The sequence below is a fragment of the Myotis yumanensis genome, unplaced genomic scaffold (genome assembly GCF_028538775.1).
Source record: "Myotis yumanensis isolate MYYU_CA2020_CCGP unplaced genomic scaffold, mMyoYum1.0.hap1 SCAF_10, whole genome shotgun sequence".
Classification (NCBI taxonomy): domain Eukaryota; kingdom Metazoa; phylum Chordata; class Mammalia; order Chiroptera; family Vespertilionidae; genus Myotis; species Myotis yumanensis.
This window is the reverse complement of record NW_027223761.1, coordinates 16,974,199-16,999,804: the sequence shown is the minus strand read 5'-3', so window position 1 is coordinate 16,999,804 and position 25,606 is coordinate 16,974,199. Positions and strand designations below refer to the sequence as shown.

General features: G+C 41.3%; 1 protein-coding gene and 1 non-coding gene across 4 annotated transcripts in view; both read left to right on the top strand.

The window, feature by feature from the left end:
- The window catches only part of CKAP5 (cytoskeleton associated protein 5), an 85,644-nt gene extending 61,510 nt beyond the window's left edge, over nt 1-24,134 (top strand). For 2 of the 3 annotated variants that reach the window (XM_070427924.1, XM_070427925.1), the window contains exons 25-45: nt 362-556; nt 940-1,075; nt 2,133-2,221; nt 7,273-7,398; nt 8,555-8,704; nt 9,012-9,215; nt 9,649-9,784; nt 10,223-10,416; nt 12,043-12,215; nt 12,451-12,474; nt 13,268-13,441; nt 13,653-13,773; nt 17,072-17,251; nt 17,717-17,904; nt 18,410-18,485; nt 19,239-19,427; nt 19,522-19,659; nt 20,124-20,207; nt 20,301-20,460; nt 23,130-23,281; nt 23,434-24,134. In XM_070427924.1, the coding sequence (XP_070284025.1) occupies nt 362-556; nt 940-1,075; nt 2,133-2,221; nt 7,273-7,398; nt 8,555-8,704; nt 9,012-9,215; nt 9,649-9,784; nt 10,223-10,416; nt 12,043-12,215; nt 12,451-12,474; nt 13,268-13,441; nt 13,653-13,773; nt 17,072-17,251; nt 17,717-17,904; nt 18,410-18,485; nt 19,239-19,427; nt 19,522-19,659; nt 20,124-20,207; nt 20,301-20,460; nt 23,130-23,281; nt 23,434-23,679 (3,135 nt within the window). In that variant the 3' untranslated portion in view covers nt 23,680-24,134. The remainder of the gene's footprint in view (nt 1-361; nt 557-939; nt 1,076-2,132; nt 2,222-7,272; nt 7,399-8,554; nt 8,705-9,011; nt 9,216-9,648; nt 9,785-10,222; nt 10,417-12,042; nt 12,216-12,450; nt 12,475-13,267; nt 13,442-13,652; nt 13,774-17,071; nt 17,252-17,716; nt 17,905-18,409; nt 18,486-19,238; nt 19,428-19,521; nt 19,660-20,123; nt 20,208-20,300; nt 20,461-23,129; nt 23,282-23,433) is intronic. The other variant, XM_070427926.1, reaches the window with a different exon arrangement.
- On the top strand, nt 9,910-10,019 carry LOC139019156 (small nucleolar RNA SNORD67). Its single transcript, XR_011473044.1, has one exon. It is a non-coding gene; the product is annotated as a small nucleolar RNA SNORD67 (small nucleolar RNA).
- Nucleotides 24,135-25,606: the final 1,472 nt, after the last annotated feature.

Sequence of the window (25,606 nt, the reverse complement as noted above, 5' to 3'; positions counted from 1 at the left end):
CGATGTTTCTCTCTCATCGATGTTTCTAGCTCTCTATCTCTCTCCCTTCCTCTCTGTAAAAAAATCAATAAAATATATAAAAAAAATAAAAAATAAAAAATAAAGAACTATGAAAGTTTTACAATTTAATATCCAAGTATGGTCCAAAGAATTGTGTCCATATCTTAAGGAAGATTGTTATCTTTGACATATTATTTAAATATAGCACAGTTCTTAAACAATGAAAATTACTGATTTTATACTGGAAAGTTGTAGTGTGAGAACTAATTCAGTGTTTGGTTCTGATGAAATCCTTAAGCCTGAGATCATTAAAATAGTTTTTCTCTTGAAGTGTGTAACTAGTCTTTATTTCTTTTGGCAGCTTTTAGGCTGGCTAGCTGAGAAACTACCGACTCTTCGTTCCACCCCCACAGACCTTATCCTGTGTGTTCCCCATCTCTACTCCTGCCTAGAGGATCGCAATGGAGATGTGCGGAAGAAGGCCCAAGATGCCTTGCCATTCTTCATGATGCACTTAGGATATGAGAAAATGGCCAAGGCGACGGGGAAACTAAAGGTATTACTTCTTGCTGCTGCTGCTGCTGCTATTGTTAAAAAACATCAGGAAAATATTGAACATGAATTTATGTAGGCAAGAGATTATATTACCTCCTAGAAGTTTTAATTCGAAATCCCAGTGAGAGCAAAAATGAAATATTTAGCAGTATAGAACTTCTCAAGAACCTGCTGGCTCTGAAGGGGTGAAAATGTGGCCTTCTAGAATGGTAGCTAATTTAGCGTGACTTCATAATGTGTGTTACTTCTCTTGTACTATGTGCTTACTTCATTGGGATTTCAAAACTAGAAGCTCAAAAGATTTGTTTGATGACAGATCTATTAATAAGCATAATATGAGCATATCTTTTGTGTCCTCTGACCTCTGTTATATTATCTCCCTAGCCAACTTCTAAAGATCAGGTGTTGGCCATGCTAGAGAAAGCCAAAGCTAACATGCCAGCCAAGCCTGCTGCACCTGCTAAAGCAACTTCCAAACCAATGGGAGGGTCAGCTCCAGCCAAATTTCAGCCTGCCTCAGGTAACTCTATTCTGAGAGAGTTAAAAGGGGACTGGAAATAGCCCAAGGAAACTCTAATAAAAGAAATCCAGCCTTCATTTTTTATCACATTTCTCATGGCTTAGATCTCAACCCCTCCCTCCATCTCTCCTTATCCTTCATTCACAAACATTTGTCAAGTGCCTATTTTACACCAGTAACTGTGCTGAGGGTACAGAAGTGATTAATTTGTTTCCAAGTCTAAAAAGGAGTTTTGGAGTAGTTCATTGAAATAGTCCAGAAAGCAACTGTCCATCCTATTTTTAAGGTTACCACAACTGTTTTCTGTTATTGGATATTATAATTAGAGGGAGAATTGGGACCATCTAGCTTAATCCCCTTTATTAACTCATAAGGAAAACCAAAATGTTAAGTGACTTGCAAAAGGCTAGACAGACAGCCAATCCTGAACCAGCATAGAACTCCATTTACTCATTTTCAAATGAGTTCTCCTTCCTCTGCACTGATCCATTCTAATATTTAGTAATTGTCTTCAAGAGAAATTAAAGATTGATTTCTTCATCCTGATGTTCAAATTCCATCATGTAAAATAAAACTCTAAACTATAACTACTTATCTTCTAGACTTAATGCTTAAACAAAGTAATGGTCTGTTTAGTGTGATAGAAATTGTGATGCTTGGAAATTTCACATGGATGAAACTGGTGGTATCAAAGTGTATAGTTAATTACAACATTTATTAGAATCTTGCAATGTAGAAATAACTGAGTATCAAAGATGACAGGCCCTGCCCTTAAGAAAGTATCAAACTAGCAAAAATGTTTTTTTAAACTGCTATTTAGAAAATAGTTTTAAAACTGCAGATTAATGTTGATAAAGAAGATGTATATAAATTTATTGAATTTCTTGAGATTATGCTTAAAGAGGAATTCAGAGAGAAAAAAGATTGGGGGGAAATCTAATGAAAATATTTTATAAATTGGTACATTTAAAATTGCAGGCTTTCTTATATATTTGATTATATAAGAATAAAGTGATATTAGAATTTTCATTTATATTACATGCTTTTTTTCTCAAAGCACCTGTTGAAGATTCTGTTTCCAGCACTGTAGAACTCAAGCCTGATCCAAAAAAGGCCAAAGCTCTAGGGGTTTCCTCTAAAGCAAAGGTATGTTAACTCTGCATACTTACATATAGAATTACTTTTAGGTATGTTTTATACACTGAATCATTCTAATGACCATATATTTTTTTGGTTTTTTGTTAATCTTCCTCCGAGGATATTTTTCTATTGATTTTTAGAGAGAGTGGAGAGTAGAGGTAGAGACAGAGAGAAACATCAATGTGAGAGACACATCGATTGGTTGCCTCCTACACACACCCCGACCAGGGCCGGGGAACCTGCAACCAGAGTACGTGCCCTTGACTGGAATTGAACCCAGAACCCTTTAGTCCACAGGCTGACGCTCTATCCACTGAGCTAAACCGGCTAGGGCAAGGTCATATATGTATTAAAAAAAATTACCCCTTTTTTTTTTTTTTTTAGAAAGAGAAAGGGGCCAGAACTGGTTTGGCTCAGTGGATAGAGCGTCGGCCTGCGGACTGAAGGGTCCCGGGTTCGATTCCGGTCAAGGGCATGTGCCTTGGTTGCGGGCGCATCCCCAGTGGGGGGCGTGCAGGAGGCAGCTGATTGATGTTTCTCTCTCATCGATGTTTCTAACTCTCTATCCCTCTCCCTTCCTCTCTGTAGAAAATCAATAAAACATATTTAAAAAAAAAAAAAAAAAAGAAAGAGAAAGGGAAGAACCCATTTATTAACATCAGTGACTAGTGGACTCCGGGAAATAATTTCCAAATCAGAGTGAAGTAACACGCAGAGGCTTCACTTTTTATAACCTTACTAGTAGCCCAGTGCACGAAATTCGTGCACATTGAAAGGGAATTAATTAGAGGAACATAATTTGGACTCACTATCTAATATCAATAATATGTGAGTGTGAGGCAGTCCGAATTTCTGAAATTCAATGACATGAATTTTAGCTATTACTTTGCCAAGTAAATGGAATTTACAGATATCATTTAAAAGAGCATTCAGCTTAATATTTAAAACTCTGGCTACCAAGTCAGGTCTGTTTTCAACTTTTTGCCAGCATTGTAAATTGTTTGCAATATCTGCCCATTTGGGGTTGCATGTCATGATTATGAGCTACGTTGTATCAACAGTTGTTCTTTAGACATAGTCCCACCTCTCTACTGTCACAGTCTGAGATGCAGGTGAATGAGAGTCCTGGCTATCAGGCCGCTGAGAGCTGTCTGACCAAAGGCTGATTCTGGCTGATTCTGTGAGGGTGGGACTTCCTCCTCCCTACTGTCAGTTTCCACAGCTGTGATGAGGAAGCCGGTATGACAGAGGGAGCCGCGCCCTCCAAGCTGCTCTCTCTCTCACTCTGCTCTGTGTCCAGTGGTCTCTTGCTCTGCCAAGTCCTCCAAACCTCCCGCTCTCAGCCGGCAAGATCCCAGGAGCCCGTGGGCGTGGCTAGGCGCAGGCAGCCTCGACCCCCGGGCCTGCGAAGGTCCTGGGAGCCCACAGTTGCTGCCGTTGCCTCCTGAGGTGCCTGACACCTGTGTATGCAAATTAACTGCCATCTTTGTCAAGTTAATTTGCATAGTCACTCTGAGTGGCTGGTGGGCGTGGCTTGAGCATAGCAGAGGGATAGCTAATTTGCATGTTTCTCTTTTATTATATAGGGTGGGGTCATTGTCTTGCAGATATGAGTCCGCCCCCTTTCCCCTTTCGTGGGCTTACAGGAAGGCCCCCAGGTGTCGATGATCTGTCCTGGGGCCAGCGATAATGCATTGTTCACAGTTTTTATGGCCTGACACGCCTTGCAAGACCAGTTTCCTCCTCATTCCCCCTCCCTTGTCCCACAAGCTTCTTTTAGCCTTATGGAGCAACAAATCCGCAGGGGGTGTTTCTGGTATCCAGGTATTCAGCCCTGCAACCTTGAGAGCGGTGGGGGTGGTCAGGATGACGGTATGTGGTCCCCTCCAGGTAGGAGTCAGTCCTTGGGTGGTCTTTACCCAAACAGAGTCACCAGTTTAGAAGGCAGAACTTCTGGGACATGCTCCTGGACTGCCCTCTGGGTAGACTGCAAAGCCTGCAAGAACTTGAGTAAAAACTAGTTATGGATTTTAGCCTTTACCCACCAGAATCTGTAGAGGTGGAAAGACTTAGTTTTATCTGGTAGCGCTAGTTGGCCCATTGTCCTTACTCTGCTCATGTCTGTCTAACTGCCTAATATATTACCTCAAGGATCCTGGCTCTGAATTCTTTTAAGGAAAATGGACACTGAATTTCTTCTATAGCTGCTTCGTGCTGCGGAGGGATGGAGTTTTCTCTCAGAGCCAAAAGATCCTTGCTGTCTGTCAGAGGGGCGATGAGGCCTGGGCACAGAAGGAGGTGGGCTTGTGACCTGGCAGAGACAAACTATAACAAATGGTCTGGTGGAAGGGAAAGAAAACATTTCAGTGTTGTAATGTACCCCGAGAATCACACAAGGACGCCTCAAGAAGTCGAATTAAAGAGTCACATTTATTGCAAATCCGGGACTATGAGGGGGCATTTCTCTCTCCCAAATCTCATAGTGCCTGCCCCAGCCCCAACACCAGATTTATATAGGCAAAGATCACAAAGGTATTGATTACATCCCAAGGTTTGGAATGAGGAGCCTGGTTTGCAAAAAAAGCAGTTTACAGAAGCAGAAGCAGTTTACTTAAGCATGTTATCTAAATTATAGTTTTGGGTCTCTGGATCACTGAGTTGACAGAAACACATTATCTAGACCCCCTCGGGTCTTGGGACCACTGAGCCAACAGGGACACGTTAACTGGAGCCCTCTGACCTTGGGATAATTGTGCTGTTCTTCCCAGGTAAAGGAAAATGTGCTTTCTAAGACCAGTATGACCACAACCAATGGGATATTCACATTACAACCAATAGGGTATTTAATCGAATGGGGAGATTTATATAATTCAGAAATTAAAATAACTTTTCTATTATTTTAGCAAGAAAATAAGTACAGAAACCAAACAGCAGGATTAGAGTTAAACTACAGTTTCTACTGAGATGATTGCTACCATACTTCATCAGTTTTAATAACCTTTATTGAAATAGAATTTTTCTCCTCAAAATTACCTCTGTGTTTATTAAAAGAGCCAAGTTAAAACCAATTTTTCTATTGTATTCAATTTGGCCTGATTGTTTGCATAAACACAACAAGAATGGTAACTGACTACCTTTGCCAGATTCATGATTGAATCTTAGTGTGCCCTGGAAGCCAAGCCATCCAGCTGCCATCAGGCCTGTCCACAGTATCTGCTGAGTTAGGTGAATCCCTCACCTGTAGCGACTCCACCTGGGCCTACGCCCTAGGCTTTAAGACCCATCTCAATAGCTCTCCCACTCATCGCGGCTCAGAGTGTGTGGGGGTTCCGCAGGGATGCAGAGGCACCCTTATTGCTCCCCTTCTACTCTGACCAACTGCCAGTGATGGTAGGGCATGGCCCTGACACTCCAGCGCCAGCCATTTTCAGGGCTTTCAAGCAGGATACCAGGCTTTTTCCGTGGCACTCTTATTGGCTTCAAGTCTTCAGAGTACAGAGCTCTTTAAAACATGATACTCCAGTCAAAGTTTCCAGTCAATAAAACCACTATTGGAAACCGGTCTTATTGAATTTATGCAAAGAAATGTATTGCCATGATTTATTAAGCATTGCCAAATTTTGGAGGAATTATATAAGGAGAAAAATATACTGACCTGTTTTAAGATCTTCTGATTTTCCTTGTCAGTCCTTTTCATGGACTCTTCAGAGTGATAATAACTGTCTTCAAATGGCAAGAAGAAATTTACAATGTGTCTATATTTAAATAGATAGTCACAGCTGTCCCTATAGTAGGGCTCCCCTTATTTGACTTGTCCTTTCAAAACGGACTAAGGGAGCTTTATTTCTTTATCTGTGGTTAACTGGTCTGTGTGAAAGCGAAAGCTACTTTGATTTTCTGTTCGCTCATCTGGTTAAAACGTTTGATTTGCTGAGGGCTGAACCTGTGGTGGTCTGCAAAGGTCTCGGGCAGCTGTTGAGTTGGTTTTCTTGGAGATGTTTGCTCTCTGTCACGGGAGGAATCAGCCCACTTAGTGAGGGTTTCTGTCTATGTTGTGTATTAGGGACTTGTCCTGTATCTGGCGGAATGGCTTCTAGATGGTATTCACCATCTCTGGGACTTCCGGGAGGGAAGTCAAAACTCGGGCTGGCTAAGGGTTCAAGTCTGGCCTGTCTTTTAAAAAAAATAGGTAGAAGAGAAGTGTTCCTAGGCAGTTTTCTACTGCCTCTGTTCAGGGACTTGTTCTGTATCTCTGCACAATTGAAACCGATTTGGTGGTATTCTGTGGTATTAATGTGGTGCGCACCAGTGTAAAAGTGTTTTTATGTTTCTGGTTTTTTTTTTGTTTTTTTTAAATCTTCTAAACCTCTAAATATTATAATTAGTTGTTTTCCTTCCCTACATGTGGATCCTTTAAATTCAGTGAGTTCACTTTAGTGACTAATTATCTTCTACACTATCCAGTGAAGCTGTTCTTTTCCTATCCTCAACCAGATTTAACAAGTGCTTGTTTTAAAGTATTTTTGACTCTGTTCTTTTTTTATATATATATATTTTTATTGATTCAGAGAGAAAGGGAGAGGGAGAGAGAGATAGAAAACATCAATGATGAGAGAGAATCATGGGTCAGTTGAACATCCCCCAAGGGCTCCCGGACTGTGAGAGGGCACAGGCCGGGCAGAGGGATCACACCCCCTTTTCCCCACCACACACACACACACACACACACACACACACACACACACACCCCAGTGCACAAATTTCATGCACCGGGGCCTCTAGTGATAGATAAGACAGCTTTTCCAACTACATTACATGCCAATCCAAGGACTAACCAACAGTATGTAAGAATGTTATTAGAAACATTTCTAGAAAACCTGTCTGTGTAACAGAAACATAATATGTGTAAGATTCTGTGGTTCACCTATTTCTTTCATGTGGAATATAATGTGCAGAGATGCCTCTGGTTTGTGTAGTGCCCTTTTACTGGGCAGCAGCATGGTATTCCCAAGGAGCAGTAGCCTGTCTAACCAATATCCCCTGAACTGTGGCTGTAGAGTGCACAAGGAAAGAAAGTGCCGAGCAAAACCAGCTTGAAGGAGGATGAAGACAAATCCGGTCCTATTTTTATTGTTGTTCCAAATGGAAAGGAGCAAAGAATAAAAGATGAAAAGGGATTAAAGGTAAGGAAGGAATAAGACACCTCGGGATTTTTTTTGCTTGTTTTGTTCAAGAATAATTTTGCTATCTGAAATTCATAACTAATAAACTGAATCTTTTTTTATAAATTATATCTGGTTTCTATAAGACTACTTTATGGGACCATTAATTCCTACAAAAGAAACTAGAATGGAGCTATTGCCTATTGTTCCTCCAAATAGAAAGAAATAAAAGTTGGTGTAATTTTTAGAATCAAAGATGGAAAGTATTCATTGATTTTTATCAACTACACAAATGTAGTAGACTACTTCTTCTTGTACCTAATACCTTGACAGACAGACTGGTATATATATGGCTAGTTCTATCTAGTTTTATTGACTAGTTTAAAATTTTTTTAAATATTTTTTTGTTTTTCAAAAAGATTCAAGCAGTACAAAAAGTGTAGAATGTAGTATGAAAAGCATGTCTCCCATTCCAGTCTCCCTCCACAGGAAGGATATTATTACCTGCTTTTTTGTGTATTACTCCAGGAATATTAATATGCTATACCTGTACAGTCATAAATGTATAAATATATAGCCCTCTATTTGTACAAATGGGAACTTGCCCTACTCTTTGTTCTGGATATTTTTTAAATAATATTTGAAATATCCTGATCATTCCATATCTGCATGCATATATTCATTCAACCTTTTTATTGGTACACCATATATGTATGCACCTTCCTTTATTCCCACCTCACTATGTTGAACATTCTAGTGTTTCACTATTATAAATATATTGCCATAAGCATCCCTGAAAGGTGGTCTTTGTGCACATGTATGAGTATATCTATATTAAATTCCTAGAATGTTACTATGTACATTTAAATTTTTTATATTTTCATTTTTCCCCTTATTAAAGTTATGCCAATAGAAATTGTTATGTAATAGCAGTTAAATCAATAATAAAGCATTGATTTTTCTAGAAAATAAGAATTGCCAAAAATTATATTTTTAGGTGATTTTCAGAGTTAAGCTTCCAGAGGTATGACAGCTTGAGAATACATTTTCATTACAAATTAATCTGGTTAAATTTTAAAATATTCTATTAAATTGATTCCAGCAGCTGCTTTAAATAGAGTTCTCGACCTCCTTTCGGTTGAACCCCTTACAGCCTCTCTTCACTGGTATTTTTTAGGTGCTGAAGTGGAATTTTACTACTCCAAGGGATGAATACATTGAGCAACTAAAGACTCAAATGTCTAGCTGTGTGGCTAAATGGTTACAAGATGAGATGTTTCACTCAGACTTTCAGCATCATAACAAAGCACTTGCTGTCATGGTTGATGTAAGTTTGCAGTAGATAAAAATGCATGTGTCTCATACATATGGAAATTCTGAGCCCTATGAAATAATCAGAAGTTTGCGTGACTTGAGAAGGAACTGGAATACATCATGTTCTTTATCTTTAGAGCTATTGTATTATTTGACAGGTCAAATGACTGTATGTTTATAATTTTAGGTCTTAAATGGAGGCTTACAAATTTATCATTTTTCTTTTTGGACTCTAGTCAAATTTCAGAGGTAATTGCCTAATAGAACTTAAAGTTTCATGCAGTCTTATTTATGAGGGTTTTGTCTTGTTTTGTTTTAAGCACTTGGAGAGTGAAAAAGAGGGTGTCATTGGTTGCCTGGATCTTATCTTGAAGTGGCTTACCCTGCGGTTTTTTGATACCAATACAAGTGTCCTAATGAAAGCCCTAGAATATTTAAAATTACTCTTCACCCTGCTAAGTGAGGAGGAGTATCATCTTACTGAGAATGAAGCATCTTCCTTCATCCCCTATCTCATCCTCAAGGTAATGTGCTTTTCTCTGGAAGACTGCTCAAGTTTCCAGCTAACCTCAGATCCTATACTTTATTCCTTCTCTCTTCCCATTTATTATATGATATAACTTCCACCACTCATCCCCCTATTCCAGTGGTCAGCAAACTCATTAGTCAACAGAGCCAAATATCAACAGTACTTCTTCAAAATAGACTCGCCCAGGCCGAAAACTGACTTCTGCGCATGGGCCATGAAGTTTCAATCGCACTGTACGTGTGCGCCCACACATGGTATTTTGTGGATGAGATACACTCAAGGGGCCAAAGAGCCGCATGTGGCTCGCGAGCTGCAGTTTGCCGACCACTGCCCTATTCTTTTAAGATCTAGTGATGCATGGTGGGAGGAGGTAGAGGGAGAACTTTCGCTATTCAGAAAATGCCTCACTTAATCATCATATTGACTAGGTTGGAGAACCAAAGGATGTCATTCGTAAAGACGTCCGCGCCATCCTGAACCGGATGTGCCTTGTCTACCCAGCCAGCAAGATGTTCCCCTTCATCATGGAAGGAACCAAATCCAAAAACTCAAAGCAGAGAGCAGGTGAAGCAACAATTTAAATTGAGGCGTGAGTCTGTGTTGCAGTGACCTCTAAAAGAAATAGTTTGTAGATGAACAAGGATATGTCTTCATTGTCTGTGTGGTTGAGTCCAACCTCTGATCTGGACTGTGAGAGTGATGAGTTGCACACTGGTGGAGCCAAGTATCAGGTGATACAGGCACTACTCAGTACCACCCTGGTGACAAAATCAAGTGCACAGGGGCCATCTGACTCACAGGCATTCCTTTCTTTCAGAGGAACTTGCTTTAACACTGTTGTTTCATTGTGTGTTTTGTAAGAAGATAAACAAGGAAAAATTATAGGCAGAGCCAGAATAAGATTTTAGTCCTTAATGTATGCCAAGGGAAATGTATCTAATAAGATAGGTCTCTATGCCAAATGTGCATTGAGTCTCGTTAATCTAGTCTTTCTCCCATCAGAGTGCCTGGAAGAACTAGGGTGTCTGGTCGAGTCCTATGGCATGAATGTTTGCCAACCAACCCCAGGAAAAGCCTTAAAGGAGATAGCGATTCACATAGGAGACCGTGACAACACTGTGCGCAATGCTGCCCTCAACACCATTGTCACAGTGTATAATGTACATGGGGATCAGGTGTTCAAACTTATTGGAACTGTAAGTGACTTTTCTCTGAATATTGTCAGTATGTTGTGAATTGCAAGATCATTTAGGTGTCAGTTTTCATACCATCTGAACTCTGGCTAAGTTTTTTACCACTTTTTATTGAATTCAGCCTATCAATGTGTCTTAGACTCTAGATAAACCCTGGAGGGTATCTCTTATTATTGTAAGACTAGAGGTGCACGAATTCGTGCATGGTGGGGTCCCTCTGGGTGGCCTGCAGGGATCAGGCTGATACCCACAGTCCAATGCTGCCTGCAGCTCCTACATGCCACTCCCGCTCATCCTGGCTCCACTGTGCCTGCCACGGACTCACGCCCAATCGGTCTCAATCAGGAGAGGCTCGTGCTATCGCAGCAGTGCTCACCAGCCATGAGCTCTGTGTCTGGCGCCCTCCCAAGGGGAGTGGCCTGCATGATCGGGCTGAAACCGGCTCTCTGACATCCCCCAAGGGGTCCTGGATTGCGAGAGGGCACAGGCCAGGCTGAGGGACCGCACCGGTGCATGATTGGGTGGGGGCGGGACCACAGGAGGGCTCCAGGGTGTGTCCGGCCCCATCTGGCCCATTTCTGATGGGGGCCAATCAGGGTCAGCTGTCCAGGGAGGGACGCAGGAAGTTGGCCAGCTAGAGAGGGACCCCGGGAGGGCTCCATGGCATTTCCAGCCCATCTTACTCAGTCCCAATTGGCTTGAACTCAGCAGCAAGCTAACCTACTAGTTGGAGTGTCTGCCCTTTGGTGGTCAGTGCACATCATAGCAAGCAGTTGAGCAGCCTTAGCATGTCATTAGCATATTACCCTTTGGTTGTTCTGCCGTTCGGTCTATTTGCATATTATCCTTTTATTATATAGGATAGTTAGGCTGTTTTATTGGAAATCAAATTTTCTTTTGTGAGCATTCTATTCATAGCAATTTGCATTAGAAATGGGGGCTATTTTTGAATCAAGAAATCTGAGCTAATCTGGGAATTAAATTCTACCTGACAATCTTCTCTGTAAATTTTAGTGCATTTACCTTTTAGTGAACAAATACTCACATGTGTATAATGTGATACTGGTACCTAACAGATCAAGTCTTGAGCTACAGCCATGAGCCAGACTCTCAAAGCACATTAGGTTCTGCTTCCGAGTCCTTATTTCCTTTGAGTCAGTCACTATTGTGGCTGCAACTCAGTTCTTCACTTCAGTGACCTCTTAGTTTCACATATCTTTATACTGTTCTTAAATAATTTTACTTGTATTAATTAAATCCTCACTACAGGCCAGTGCAGGAGATAAAGCAGATGGGAATTTCACAAGTGACCAGAAGCTTAGTCACACAGCTAGCTAATGGTGACACAGCAAAAATGAGGATGCTTCATTTAATTTCTGATCTTTTTATTTGTGGTTATAATAGCCTTTCCTTTTGTATCCTTTCATATCTTCTGTTATTATAGCAAGGTAGGTTTTAACAGTTTATTTAAAAACATTTTGATAGTAAATTTATCCTAACATAGCAAGTTGTAGTTGCTTCAATATGAAAATGGTTATTCTTGAGACTTCCAATTAATTAGGTTTTAAATTTCCTTTATATTGTAGTAGAAGGCTATACTAATAAATTAAGTTTGGCCTCTTTTTATAGCTTTCTGAAAAGGATATGAGCATGCTTGAGGAAAGGATTAAACGGTCAGCAAAGAGGCCTTCTGCTGCACCAATAAAACAGATAGAAGAGAAACCTCAGCGCACACAGAGCATAAGCTCCAACGCCAACATGCTGCGCAAGGGACCAGCTGAGGACATGTCCTCCAAACTCAAGTATGTAGATGGAGATAGTTTTCTCAGAGTATCTCTGTGGACTTTGCCTTGTGTGCTCAGAGCTAATCCTGAAACATAATCTTGAGTTCTTGTAGCCATTATCATGCATGACAGTGTGTCTGGGTAAATGTCTTGTAACAAATGTTTAATCCTTCAGTTTTCATTGTCTTTGTCTTTGTCACAAAACCACTTCTAAATAGTCTTGTGCCTTCTTTCACTGCTTTTCCGTGGACAGAATTATGTATCGCACTTATAGGATGTAAGTACTGCCTGCTAATTTCTCATTAGCAGGGATCTTATATCTTCCTAACTTCTGACTTGGATTCATCCCCTCTGGAGGGTGATTGGCTTAAGAGTTTATAACCAGAGTATAGGGGGTTCATAAGTGACCCACAAATCCAGCCTTCCATGAAAGTCCACTAGCCAGCAGGAGTGGCAGCTTAGAGACTCAAAATACTGCCTTTTTAGCAAGACAGCTGTGTTTTGGGATGTATCATGAGTATCTTTTGACCAATTTGAATTTGGAAACTTTGAATATCTATTACTTGAATATAATTCTGGCCCTAACCAGTCACTAGTGAATTAAAAGAAGTGACTGACTATCTCTCAAAGTATAAAATATACTGAACACTGCATGGAATGATGCTTATGATTAGAAAAACTTAAACACTGGTTAATTTAGTAGAAAAAAACAGTCCAGATTTTTCTTAAATTTTTGCCAGAAGTAGTGAGTTTTGAGTAAATATAAGTTCATTTTATTCTTTTCTGCCCCTTTTGTACAAGGTTTGTTGGCTTTAGTGAAGCTGAAAGAATACTTATAACTTAGCAGGTACAGTAAGTAGAAAGTAAAGTTATCTGTTCTCAGGATATTCATGAACCAGTGTTGTTGCCCATTGAAGGCACTGCTTAGACTCAAAAACTTAAATAATTCAGGGGGGCTGAAACCAGAAGTTGAACATCTGTCTTGAAGCTTTGGGGCAACTGGCAGTGCTACTCTTGCCCTTTGGTTAAGAAGTCTCTTTTAGTTCAGGAGTCTCCTTTTGCTTCCTTAGCCAAGCTCGAAGCATGAGCGGGCATCCTGAGGCAGCCCAGATGGTACGCCGAGAATTCCAGCTAGATCTCGATGAGATTGAGAATGACAATGGCACAGTCCAATGTGAAATGCCAGAACTTGTGCAGCACAAACTGGATGACATTTTTGAACCAGTCCTTATTCCTGAACCCAAGTAAGTTAACCTCTTTCACATAGGATAAGCAGTTCATGAGTGCATGTGTGAAAAGAGCTCTCTATGCAGTTATAACTTTTTAGAACTAATTACTACCTGGCTGATAGCAGTTCCTTACTAAGACCTGGATGTAGTGAGGAATTACATAATTCCAACTCACTGGGATCTCTTACAATAAAGATTGAATTTTTCCCTTTGTTCTGCTCTCTAGGATCCGTGCTGTTTCTCCACACTTTGATGATATGCACAGTAACACAGCATCCACAATCAATTTCATTATCTCCCAAGTAGCCAGTGGTGACATCAACACAAGCATCCAAGCTCTAACACAGGTAATGGTGTTACTCATGACAATAATTCCACTGGTGGATATAAAGGCTATACGAGTGATGGTTGCATACAGGTTGCAGTATTAAAGGAGGCAGGCAGCATTCAGTACCGTGCTGATGAAAAAAGTGCACAGGGATCACTCAGGTCATCACTTGCTTCACAGGATGCATCTCTCTCAGAGCCTTACTCTGTATAATTGCATTCATTCACCAGAGACTGGAGATGCAGAAGTGAGTAAGTAGGGTCCAACTTCAGGGAAACTTACTTAGATTTTAATGGACAGAGGCAAATAAGTAAACGAGATTATCAGACAATAACTACTGTAAATATAACTCAGATGGGGTGAGTGGAGAAAGGAACTAGGTAGTTACTTAGATTGATCGTCAGGGGTTCAAGCAGAAAGGACAGCTACTACAAAAATTCTAGGGTGGGAATGAACATGGCATGTTCAGGGAAACAATACAAGGCCCATGTGTCCAGAGCCTAGTGGGCAAGAGGAGAATGGTACAGAATGAGACCCGGTTATGTAGAGTTTTAAAAGCCTCAGGGTAAGTTGTTTGGAATCTATTTTAAGTGAGATGGGAACAATCAGAAAATTTCAAATAAAGAAGCTACATTTTTTTTTTAATTATTCTCTTCTTTCTCTACTTTCCTTCCCTAACAGTTCAGTTCTAAAGCCAATAGGTGGGTAGAGCAAGGTAGGCATCTACCATGTGGCAAGGGAGTGCAAGTGGAGCCATAGTGGCCCAATTTGATGATCTTAGAGCCCAAGCCTTGTGAGGAGGGGCGATGCAAAGCTAGGAGTCAGAGCCCAAGCAGGATGAAGAGGATGTCCACACAGGCAGGGTGAGGAAGACCTCCACCCTGTGTGTGAGGGAAGCAGGGCAGTGTGTGGGTGGCTCAGAATGGGGAGTTAGAGCCAAAGCAGAAGTGAGCATTTGCATGGGAAGAGCTGGTGGCAGAGATAGGGGATTGATTACATACAAAGGGATTGGTCAAAGAAATAAGGAAAATAGGAGCCAAGTTTCCTACTGTCATAGAACAATAATACAAATATGGGAGGGAAGCAAATAGAATGAACTCTGGTACTGGACCAGAAATAGATGCATCATATGAACTCATGGTTTTCAATATGTAGATTTAGAAATAAATATCAATTTAAATATAAGCATGTGGGTATGTATGTGGTATGAATGTATGTTATAGATAATATACATAAATTCGCTAGCTCTTGCCACAGAGAGGACCAGAGAACAGCAACACCCCTGCAGCAACAAGCATCCCCAAGTTTTATCTTCTAAATACCATTTTTTACTAAAAGGAATGAGGGCTTTTTGGTGAATGGCTGATTCCAGGGCTAAATCAGGGAAAGTAGAAGATGATCCTGAAACAATTCATACCAAACTGTAAGGATGGGAAGGATGAGCTCAGAGAATGATAGGCACATGTTACCAGTCAGTACCCAGAGGCCAACTGGAACAAACTCTCTGTTTGAGCAAGGGCAGTTTCAGCATCAAAATAAATAAAGATAGTGATGACTTATAACCCAACAAACTGAATAAAATTCAGTAAATTTATTAGATTCAATAAAATTTAACAAAATAGGAAACTTGCCCTGGCTGGGTAGCTCAGTTAGTTAAAGCATTGTCCCGATACACCAAGGTTGCGGGTTTGATCCCTAGCCAGCACACATACAAGAAGGAACCAATGAACGCATAAATAGGTGGAACAACAAATCGATGTTCTCTCTCCCTCTCTCTCTTTCTGCCCCTTTCCTCCTCCTTCTCTCTCAAATCAATCAATCAAATAAAATAGGAAACCACAAATCCATTCACATATAAGTTAAAAATTTGAAGAAAAATGGGATATTTATATAGTTTAATAGTACCTCCCCATAAGCTTGAGTGATGTGGCTCAGTAGTTGAGCATTGACCCATGAACCAAGAGGTCACCAGTTCCATTCTCAGTCAGGGCACATGCCCAGGTTGCAGGCTCAATCCCCAGTAGGGGGCATGCAGGAGGCAGCTGACTGATGTTTTTATCTCTCTATCCCGCTCCCTTTCTCTCTAAAAATGAATAAAAACTTTTTTTTTCTAAGAAAACTACAGGCATATCAGAGCTTTTGTGGATTTAGTTGTAGACTACTGCAGTAAAGTGAATATCACAATAAAGCGAGTCAGAATCTCTTTGCTTGTAGAGGGTCTTGCCTTTGTGAAGCACAGTAATGCAAAGCACAATAAGACAAGGAACGCGTGTGTTCCTGCTGGCTGTTGGTGTTTCTGTTTCTCCCTCTCCCTCTAAAATCAGTAAAAAAAATACTTTTTTTTAAATTTTTTTTTTTTAATGATGAGAGAGAATCATTGATTGGCTGCCTCCTGCACACCCCACACTAGGGATCAAGCCTGCAACCTGGGCATGTGCCCTGACCAGGAATCGAACTATGACCTCCTGGTCCACGCTCAACCACTGAGCCACGCCGGCTGGGCAAAGATAGTATTTTTTATAGTATCTGTGTTGAAGCAGTTTTATTGAAAAGTCCTAGTTATATAAAATTATATGTACTTGGAGGTATACATGGATAAAGAGATAAATGAAAGTAGTACCAGTGGCTTCGTCAACACCAAGAGGAACCATTCGCATTGTAGTCTGTAGTGTAAGTGCCCCGCCCCCTATCCTGGAGTTGTGCAGTTTCTTGGCCCTACATGAAAGGATGGTCACTGAAGACTGACATGATTGTCTCAGGGTGTTATTTATGTAATCACAGAAATAAAGGTCTTTTAAAGTAGTGAATGGGAAATACATGTTTTTCCCATAGTAACATTTTGCCATTAGTGACAATTACTAATCACACCAAAAAGAACACTGGATCAAGATTTGGGAAACCTGAGTTTTGAGTTTGAACTAAACAGTCTAATCTTTCTGAGCCTCACTTTTCTCACCTCATAAATGGAGATCTTACTCTCAGCCTACTACCCTCAGGGCTATCAGGATGATTAAATTAGATGATGGGTATAAAAACACTAATAAATTAGAGATTTAAACATAGGGATTATTCCCTGAATTAGACATGGAGACTCAGAATAGGAGCTACAACTAGTTCACCTAACAGTATCTTGCTCAGTAAGTATTCCTTGAATGATTGAATCCCTAAGGACTCATTGATATGTAAAGCGATTGGGTTCTTTTCAAGGTAAGATACTAGACGTGCTTTGCTAATATTACAGAGCTATCTCTTGTAGTATCTTTCTGCTACTTAGAAATTTGAAGCTTGGAAAATACATCTTGGATTTTTGTTATCAGATCGATGAGGTCCTGAGACAGGAAGATAAAGCCGAAGCTATGTCTGGCCATATTGATCAGTTTCTTATAGCCACGTTCATGCAGTTAAGACTCATCTACAACACACATATGGCAGATGAGAAATTGGAGAAGGATGAGATCATCAAGTTGTATAGCTGTATCATTGGCAACATGATTTCGGTAAGGGCACCTCTGCAGATCATGAGCTTCCCTTTAAGTCCCTCACTCCACCTGAGTTGGTACAGGTGTTTCAGTGAGTCCTGTGTCACTTATAGAAATGTACACTTCAGCTTACCTTATTGTTGGGTGTTGACGACACTTCAGCTGACCTTGTTAGGATACAAAGTAAAATGCTTACATACTACCTAGAATTCTGCTTCCTGCCAGTTTCTTCATCAGGCATGTAGGCCCTGGCTGGTATTTTACATATATCTGCTCACATTAAAAATACTTCTATAACAGGAATGAAGCACGCCAATTAATTACAGCTATTATTGGACGGGGGGAGGGGGAGTGGTGGTATTTTTTCCTAATACTCTGAATTTTTAAGAATACGATATAATCATTTACTAGAACAGCCACCCATGTTTATCTTCCTTGCCATGTATATTGAGTTTCATGCCTATAACAGTTATGATTGGATAGCTCTTTCAGATAGAGAGCCTAGCCCGGGAAGCTTCCACTGGAGTGCTGAAAGACCTGATGCATGGCCTCATCACCTTAATGCTGGATTCTCGAATTGAAGATCTGGAGGAAGGACAACAGGTGATCCGCTCCGTGAATCTCTTAGTGGTGAAGGTTTTGGAGAAGTCGGACCAGACCAACATCCTGAGGTATAGCGTTCTCTCAGCATTACAGCCTGGAACAGCCCCTCTTTTGTCTGCCCATAGAAAACAGAAGGCACTGGATCAGTTGTAACTTTAGGTTTGCCTGATAAATTGATTTATTACTCTTTCCTCAAGAATCAAAGGTATTCCAACCTGAGACAGCAGCTATAGCTAATAACTCAGTAAAGAACTGCAGTAAGCCAGTGAGTAGCAATGAGTTTTCTAGACTAGGGCTGTGAAGTGTGTCAGTTACCACTCTTTTATGTACATTTCCCTCTCAGCAACAGTGACAAAAATAGTGACAAAAATTACCAAGTAGTAACTTATAAAACTTAAATGATTGATGTCCATTTTCTTACCACTAATAACTGAATGTCGAATTATTTGATCCATGAGCTCTCAGTTTCTTAGATGGGTAGAGAATATTTACACTTGGCCTTTCAATTACTAATTTATTTATAATGCAAATTTCAAACTTATTAATGCTGTTTTGTTGGGGTTTTTTTCCTAGTGCTCTACTTGTTTTGCTTCAAGACAGCCTGCTAGCAACAGCCAGTTCTCCCAAATTCTCAGAGCTTGTTATGAAGGTGAAGTTGAAATAATTTGATCTCTTTCAAAGATGCAAAACTTTATTAAAGTGTGGGGAAAGAAGAGTTGGAACTAAGACATAGACTCAAATCGACCAAGACACACCTGAAAAATACAGTTGGTCTTTATTTTCCCTCCTCCACCCTAGCTCAGGCCTAAATCATTCCTGGCCTGAGCTAGGGTGGAGGAGGGAAAATAAACAGTGAAAAGGAAGAACTATTTTGTAAATATCCCACCAATTCTTCTAGAATCAAAAGAAGTTTCATTTATTTTGGGGGGAACGGTAACTATAGCCCAATAAATATTTTGGTCTCTTTAATGGAAGAACTCAAAATGTACATATCATAACATTATAATACTATTGTTACACTGTAATAGTGTAAAATATTTGTCTCCTTGGGTTAGATTTTGGTAAGCAATTTGAACTACCCTACTTGTACTCTCAGGTATCAAGCAAACTCAAGACAATTTCCACATGTTCTTATTATTTAAGGCCCTATCTCTAGGTCTAGGAAGTGGGAAGGAGAAGTATCTGAGATGATTAGATGGATGATTTGTTACACTTTAGCTAGTGACGTGGTTGAAGTAAGTAAAATTTTTCATTTTTAGCAGCCACACTTGAAAGACCTGAGTGCCACATTTATATCCCTGACATTTTTAGAAGTGATCCCAGAGCTTAAGGAAGATGAATGGTGACAAATTATCCTCATTCTTCAGTCACTCCCTCTAACTTTTGTTCCTTTTTCCAATAGTGTCTCTGGAGAATGGTTCGACTGTTGCCTGATACCATCAATAGCATTAATCTGGACAGAATTCTTTTGGATATACACATTTTCATGAAGGTCTTCCCCAAAGAGAAACTGAAGCAGTGCAAAAGTGAATTTCCCATAAGGACCCTAAAGACACTGCTGCACACTTTATGCAAATTAAAAGGGCCCAAGGTGAGTGAGAATAGCAACCAATCTCTGAGGGCATTTCAGAGAACAACATGGAAAGAGCACTGCTGCTATTTGAATGTGCTCATGTCTCCTTCAGATCCTAGACCACCTGACCATGATTGATAACAAGAACGAGTCTGAGCTGGAGGCCCACCTCTGCCGGATGATGAAGCACAGTATGGACCAGTCAGGGAGCAAGTCAGATAAGGAAACAGAAAAGGGAGCATCTCGAATCGTGAGTGGCCTGACTTGAAAGGTTGAGGGAAGTGAGGTTGTCTGGAAGGGATCTTGTCAAAGGCGTGGGGATTGGTCCAGTCTCACTCTTCTGCTGTGGTGCTATAACCATTTCCACCTTGAAAATTTCAAATATAAACTATTTATTTGTTGGTCCCTAAGAAAGTTTCTTTGTGCCTAAGGCATTGTCACCAGATAAATCCACTGTGAACTCTATTTAGGGAGGACTGAGCCAGATCCTTTCTCTTCAAGTTTAGTTGAAAACCTGAGACTAGAGGCTTTCAGTAACCCGGAGTGTCATTGGGTCTGCTGCAGACCCTGCAGCACTGGCGTTTCTGTCATCTGCAGGAGCAAACCAGAAAGTCTGGATTTTGAGCTATTTTCAGTTCTTATCCAATCTTTGGTTCCTAATTAATAACTCAAGTCTAACCAACCAATCTTCCCTTGTGTCTTTCAACTTTTCAGGATGAAAAATCATCAAAGGCCAAAGTGAATGATTTCTTAGCTGAGATTTTTAAGAAGATTGGCTCTAAAGAGAATACTAAAGAGGTGAGAGGGAAAAGATTGAGCCAGATGGGGATCTGTGTTATGGAAAAGTGTCACTAACATCCACCCCACCTCTTTCTTTTTCTCGTTAACCAGGGCTTAGCAGAGTTATATGAGTATAAGAAGAAATATTCAGATGCCGACATTGAACCGTTTCTGAAAAATTCCTCACAGTTCTTCCAGAGCTATGTTGAGAGAGGCCTTCGGGTGATTGAGATGGAGAGGGAGGGCAAAGGCCGTATTCCCAGTTCAACAGGTATGGTTTCCTCTAGGAGCTCCAGGAATAAGCTCAAATTAGCTCCCAGCTCAGGAACTGGGGTTTTGATTTGTTTAAATGTATAATCATGCACCTCAGTACTTAATGGTCATAAGTAACGTTCACATTGTTCCAGACGGTCAACTCTGTCACCTACCTTGACTCATCATCAGTGTTTGACAGTGGCATCTCCCTGCCCTTGAAACAGTTTCTTCCCTTGGCTTCGTGCTCTCTTGGTTTCCACCCACCTTGCTGGCTGTTCCTCCTGGACCTGACTGCTGACTGATTCTTCCTGTCCCTGATCTCTGTGTTGGAGTCCCCCGGAGTTCAGTCCATGATCGATCATCTCTTCTTTCTTACTCTCACTTCCTTAACTAATCCATCTACTTCCATCACTTTAAATAGCATTTTTATATGCCAGCAAGACCAAATTTGTTTGGTGTCAAGCTCAGACCTCCTTCCTGATCTTGACTGATATATATACATACTACATGACATCTCTGTTTGGGGTTTCTAGCTCCTGCTATTCCCTCAAACCTGCTTCATTTGCATTCTTCTCCCTCTCAGCTGATGGCACCCTTGTCCTAATTTACTCAGACTCACAGCTTGAGTCTTCTCTTCCTCTCTGTCAGGAGGTCCTTTGGCTTTACCTGCAAACTGTATGCAGAATCCACCCACACTTCCCATCACCTTCATTGCTGCTGCCCTGGTCTGGAGTGGAACACTCTCCTAATTTCCCGCTTCCACTCTCGTCTCCCTATATTATTTCCACACACAGCATCAAAAAAGAAGTTTCTCAAACATTTTCCAAAGGCTCTCCCTTTCATTCAGCAAAGGCAAAAAGCCCTATGAGGTCCTGCATTATATGGCCCCCTGGTACCTCTAGAACCTCATCACCTGCTATTTCCCCTGACTTTCATTCCACTCTAGCCCTACCAGCCCCATTGATGTTTCTTGAACACACCAGACACACGCCTTCTTGGGGCCTTTGCTCTGGCTGCTGCTTATGCATACATTGCTCTTTCCGAAGACAGCCTGTGGCCAGCCCTTTCCTCCTTAAGGTCTTTGTTCAAATACCACTAGCTCAGTGAGCCCTTATTTACAACTTGCAACCTACCCCTCACCCTCCACAGCACTCAACCACCTCTAACATGCCATACAGTGTGGTACTTGTTAGGTTAATTGGTGTTTATCTGACTGCTAGAATTGAAAATCCACAAGGGTAAAGATTGTTTTGTTACTGGCACATAGTAAACACTCAGTACATATTTGTTGAATGATATGAATAAATGCTTATCCCAATGTTAAGCTGAAATATACTGTTCCCACAGTAAAAAAAAAGCCAGTATCTGAGAATTACTGCTCACAGGATCTATAGACAAAAGGAAGACTTAAGAGGTATCAGTTCATAGAAAATAGCTGTCAAAAGCCTTAAACGCAAGAAAAACTCATCTGCAAGAGTTTCCTCTCACCATGCAGAGTAGAACTCGCACATTTGTCCTGCATTTGGTTCTCTCCGAGTTCAGGGAACTGTACCTACTCTTACGTTTTAGAATCTGTTTGCCTATAAAACTGTTCCTTTTGTGGGTTTCAGATTCCACTTTTGTTCTCTCTCACCGGGTGTCTTCAATTGTGTTTGTTCTTTTGCATCGTTTTTATTGTTTTTAACACCTTAAAGAGTTTATTTCTTGAATCATAGTGAGCAGAATGTCTAACAGAATTCTGCTGATGTTCAACGTTTAATTGACGCTTTTGGCCTAAACAGCATATGTGCAACATACGCATGTGACCTCACTGATTACTGAATGCTTTCAAAATGCCTTAGTGTTTGAACATCCGTTATTGCTGGCTTTTCCCTTATTCTTCATTCATTTTCACCGTCTCAGTGTTCTCATCTGTACATCAGAGGTTTCCTTTTTCCCTAGAGTGACCTGTTTTACTTTCCTGTTGACAATAAGGGAGTGTATCCTCCCAGTACTTGGTCATTTGGCTTATGTAATGCATTTTCATTGATATCAAGTAGGTCATTTTAAATGTCTGCATGTTGTGATTGTTTCTTCAGAAACTTAGACACTGTGGTGGATTTTTTGGTTTTGGTTTTCCCTCTCCTACCAGAGTATTGGTTTCAGTGCTGGGAATTCACGTCCTATCTCCTAGCCCTTCTCTGGGTGTTTGTTGGACACCTCAGTTTCGATGCTTTTCCATGCATATACTGTAACCCTGAGCTTCTTGCTGTGCTCCCAGTTTGAATAAGAGCTCTCCTCTTGTGTCCCGTGGTCCGAACCTGGTCTAAGTCTTCCAAACATTTAAAGTCTTTAGCTTCTTTAGTTGGGCACTGGCCATATACTCAGGAGTAGCTTAGGTTTTCTGGGTTGCCCAGGGCAGCTGTGGGCTTACAGGCTTACAACCCTGCATAGCCCAAGATGTAGATGGCCCAGCTCACATCCACTCCTCTGCATCAGTTCTTGGGAATTCTCACTAAGCTTATCCTGTATATTTCTGAGCACCTTTATGATTAACTCCGGGAGGATTCCAGTGGATTTTTTAGTCATAAAGTACCATGGCAATCTCCAGGCCCCAAATTATTCCCTTTGGTGGCAGATTAACGAGGGTAGCCTAAATGTGGGGGTTATGTATATCTGAATATTCTTTCTACATTTCCTCTCTAGGCATCTCCTCTCAGGTGGAGGTTACATGTGTGCCTGCTCCCACAAGCACAGTGTCTTCCATCGCTAACACAAATGGAGAAGAGGTGGGACCTTCTGTCTACCTGGAAAGGCTAAAAATCCTCCGACAGCGATGTGGCCTGGACAATACAAAGGTACTGCTCCTTTCCTTTCCTTTTATGTGGGCCAGGGAGATAATGACAAGCAGGGCAGGGACAGGTTTTCCCAGAGAAGCGACCCAGTCTTGGTATATGTTGTTCCAGGGCCACCTCTTGCCCTTAGACAATGACTTTTCTTCTCTCGACAGCAAGAAGACCGACCTCCGTTGACCTCTTTGCTCTCCAAACCAGCCGTTCCTACCGTTGCCTCTTCCACAGACATGCTGCACAGCAAACTCTCTCAGCTCCGGGAGTCCCGGGAGCAGCACCAGCATTCAGACCTGGATTCTAACCAGTCTCACTCTTCAGGAAACATGACCACATCCTCCTCCTCCACAGCTAACATTGATGACTTGAAAAAAAGACTGGAAAGAATAAAGAGCAGTCGCAAATGAAGCTGCCCCCCTCCTGGCACCCTGCAGCTTTAGTTTACTAAACTAGAGTCCTCATAGTTTACAGCGGCCTCGGCGGGCCTAGTGTACACAAACCGGTTGTTTGTATCAGCCGTGGGTCTGGGGAGGAGTCGTGGCACAAATATCTGTACATAACCTGCTTCCCCATCAGCACTGCCTCTCCAGAGGACTGTGTTAGTTTAGTGTACAGACCTGTAAACAGCGGCCCTCCACTCAGCTCAGACTGGTTTCCGTAGCCCTTTTCTTTTTAATGCTCATTTGTAAAGTTGTCCTAATCTTTCCTAGCTTTTAACTATTAGGAATTCTTTAATAGTTTCCCTTTGAGTTTGTGAGCTCTTCTCCCTGTAGCCCTGAAGGGTTACTGTATTCTGTATGAATGCATGGCATGATACAACTAATTTAAAAGTCTTTTATAAATAAAGTTTGCATTAACTATACCTGCTCCCTAGATGCTCCATATCTGGGCATGTTGGGCACCTCTCACCTGTTCTGGAGACCGGGTGGACATTCAGCCAGTTAGAGAAAGATTAAAACGACTTGCCGAAGGAGCACCACCTTTCCTTGGCTCCCAGACGAGGCACTGCCTTTTGCTTTTGTGGAACAGGAGGAACTCACCTTTCCTGCTTTCCACAAGCAGCTCCTAGGGAAGCAAAGGAATCTCATTCTCTCTGTGAGGCTTGGTCATGGCTTCCTTCCCATCATCACCATGGTTCCAAGGAGTTTGTAGGCTTCCTGCCACTTTGCTGCCCAAATGCACGTGAGATTGTGCCCAGAGATTGGCTAGGCTACCTGGTTGTCACATGGTGTCTGAATTCAGGTCATTAGACTAAAGGATATGGGAGAGCTTAGGAGCTTCCTGCCCAGTCTGAGTCTGAGTCTGAGTCTAAGTCTACACTAACAGTTGTTTCCCACTCAGTCGGAGTGAAGACCACACAGTGAACTGAGGAGTCAGCTCTGGAAGAAAACTCCACAGGGCTTCTCCATAGTCAGAAACACTCTTAAGTACTAAGAAGTTCTAGATTTAGATGGAAGACTTTTTGGGCAATCATCAGGTTCAAAGGAACTTTTCTAGACTACCTTTTACTCAACTGGTATTCAAAAATGAAGGTTGGTGGAAATCCTCTTGATTCCAGTGATGATTTTCAGGTGGCCCCTACACTGCCTGCCATGAAACTTGCCGCCGCTCTCTCTTAGGGTTGCTAAAGGGAAGTTGGAGGATGCTATAGTAGAAGGATATATTTAGAAAGAAAGGCTAATTTGAAAAACCAAATGATGCAGAGCTCACAGTGCTGACAGCTATACTGCAAAGGAAGCAGTCTTGTGAGGATGTGCACCCTTATTTAAAAAGCAGATTTGGAGTATTATAATTCTATTTTTATATATGGGGTTTTTTTATTGATTTCAGAGGAAGGGAGAGAGGGAGAGATAGAAACATCAATGATGAAAGAGAATCTTTGATTGGCTGCCTCCTACACACCCCCTACTGGGGATTGAGCCTGCATCCTGGACATGTGCCCTTGACCGGAATCTAACCTGGGACCGTTCAGTCTGCAGGCTGACGCTGTATCCACTGAGCCAAACCAGCTAGGACTGGAAAATTGTAATTCTTAATCCCTTCTTCCTGCTCTGGTTACAGCTCTGGGCTGGGAAGATCCTGCTCAGGGATGGCCCTTCTCAATATAGTCCTCCAGGTAGTTACCATCCGATTAGCATTTCACACCAGGGGAAACACTGCCATACCTGCCGTAGGCTGCAGGGCCTAGTTTCCCCTCAGTCATACATGCACCCAACAGGAACAGCAATATGTACAACAGATCAAATGAACTGAAAATAAGGATATAGATGACTTAAATGACAAGTAAAAAGGTACATTTATGAATATATCTCCCCTCTCACCTTATCTGGTAAT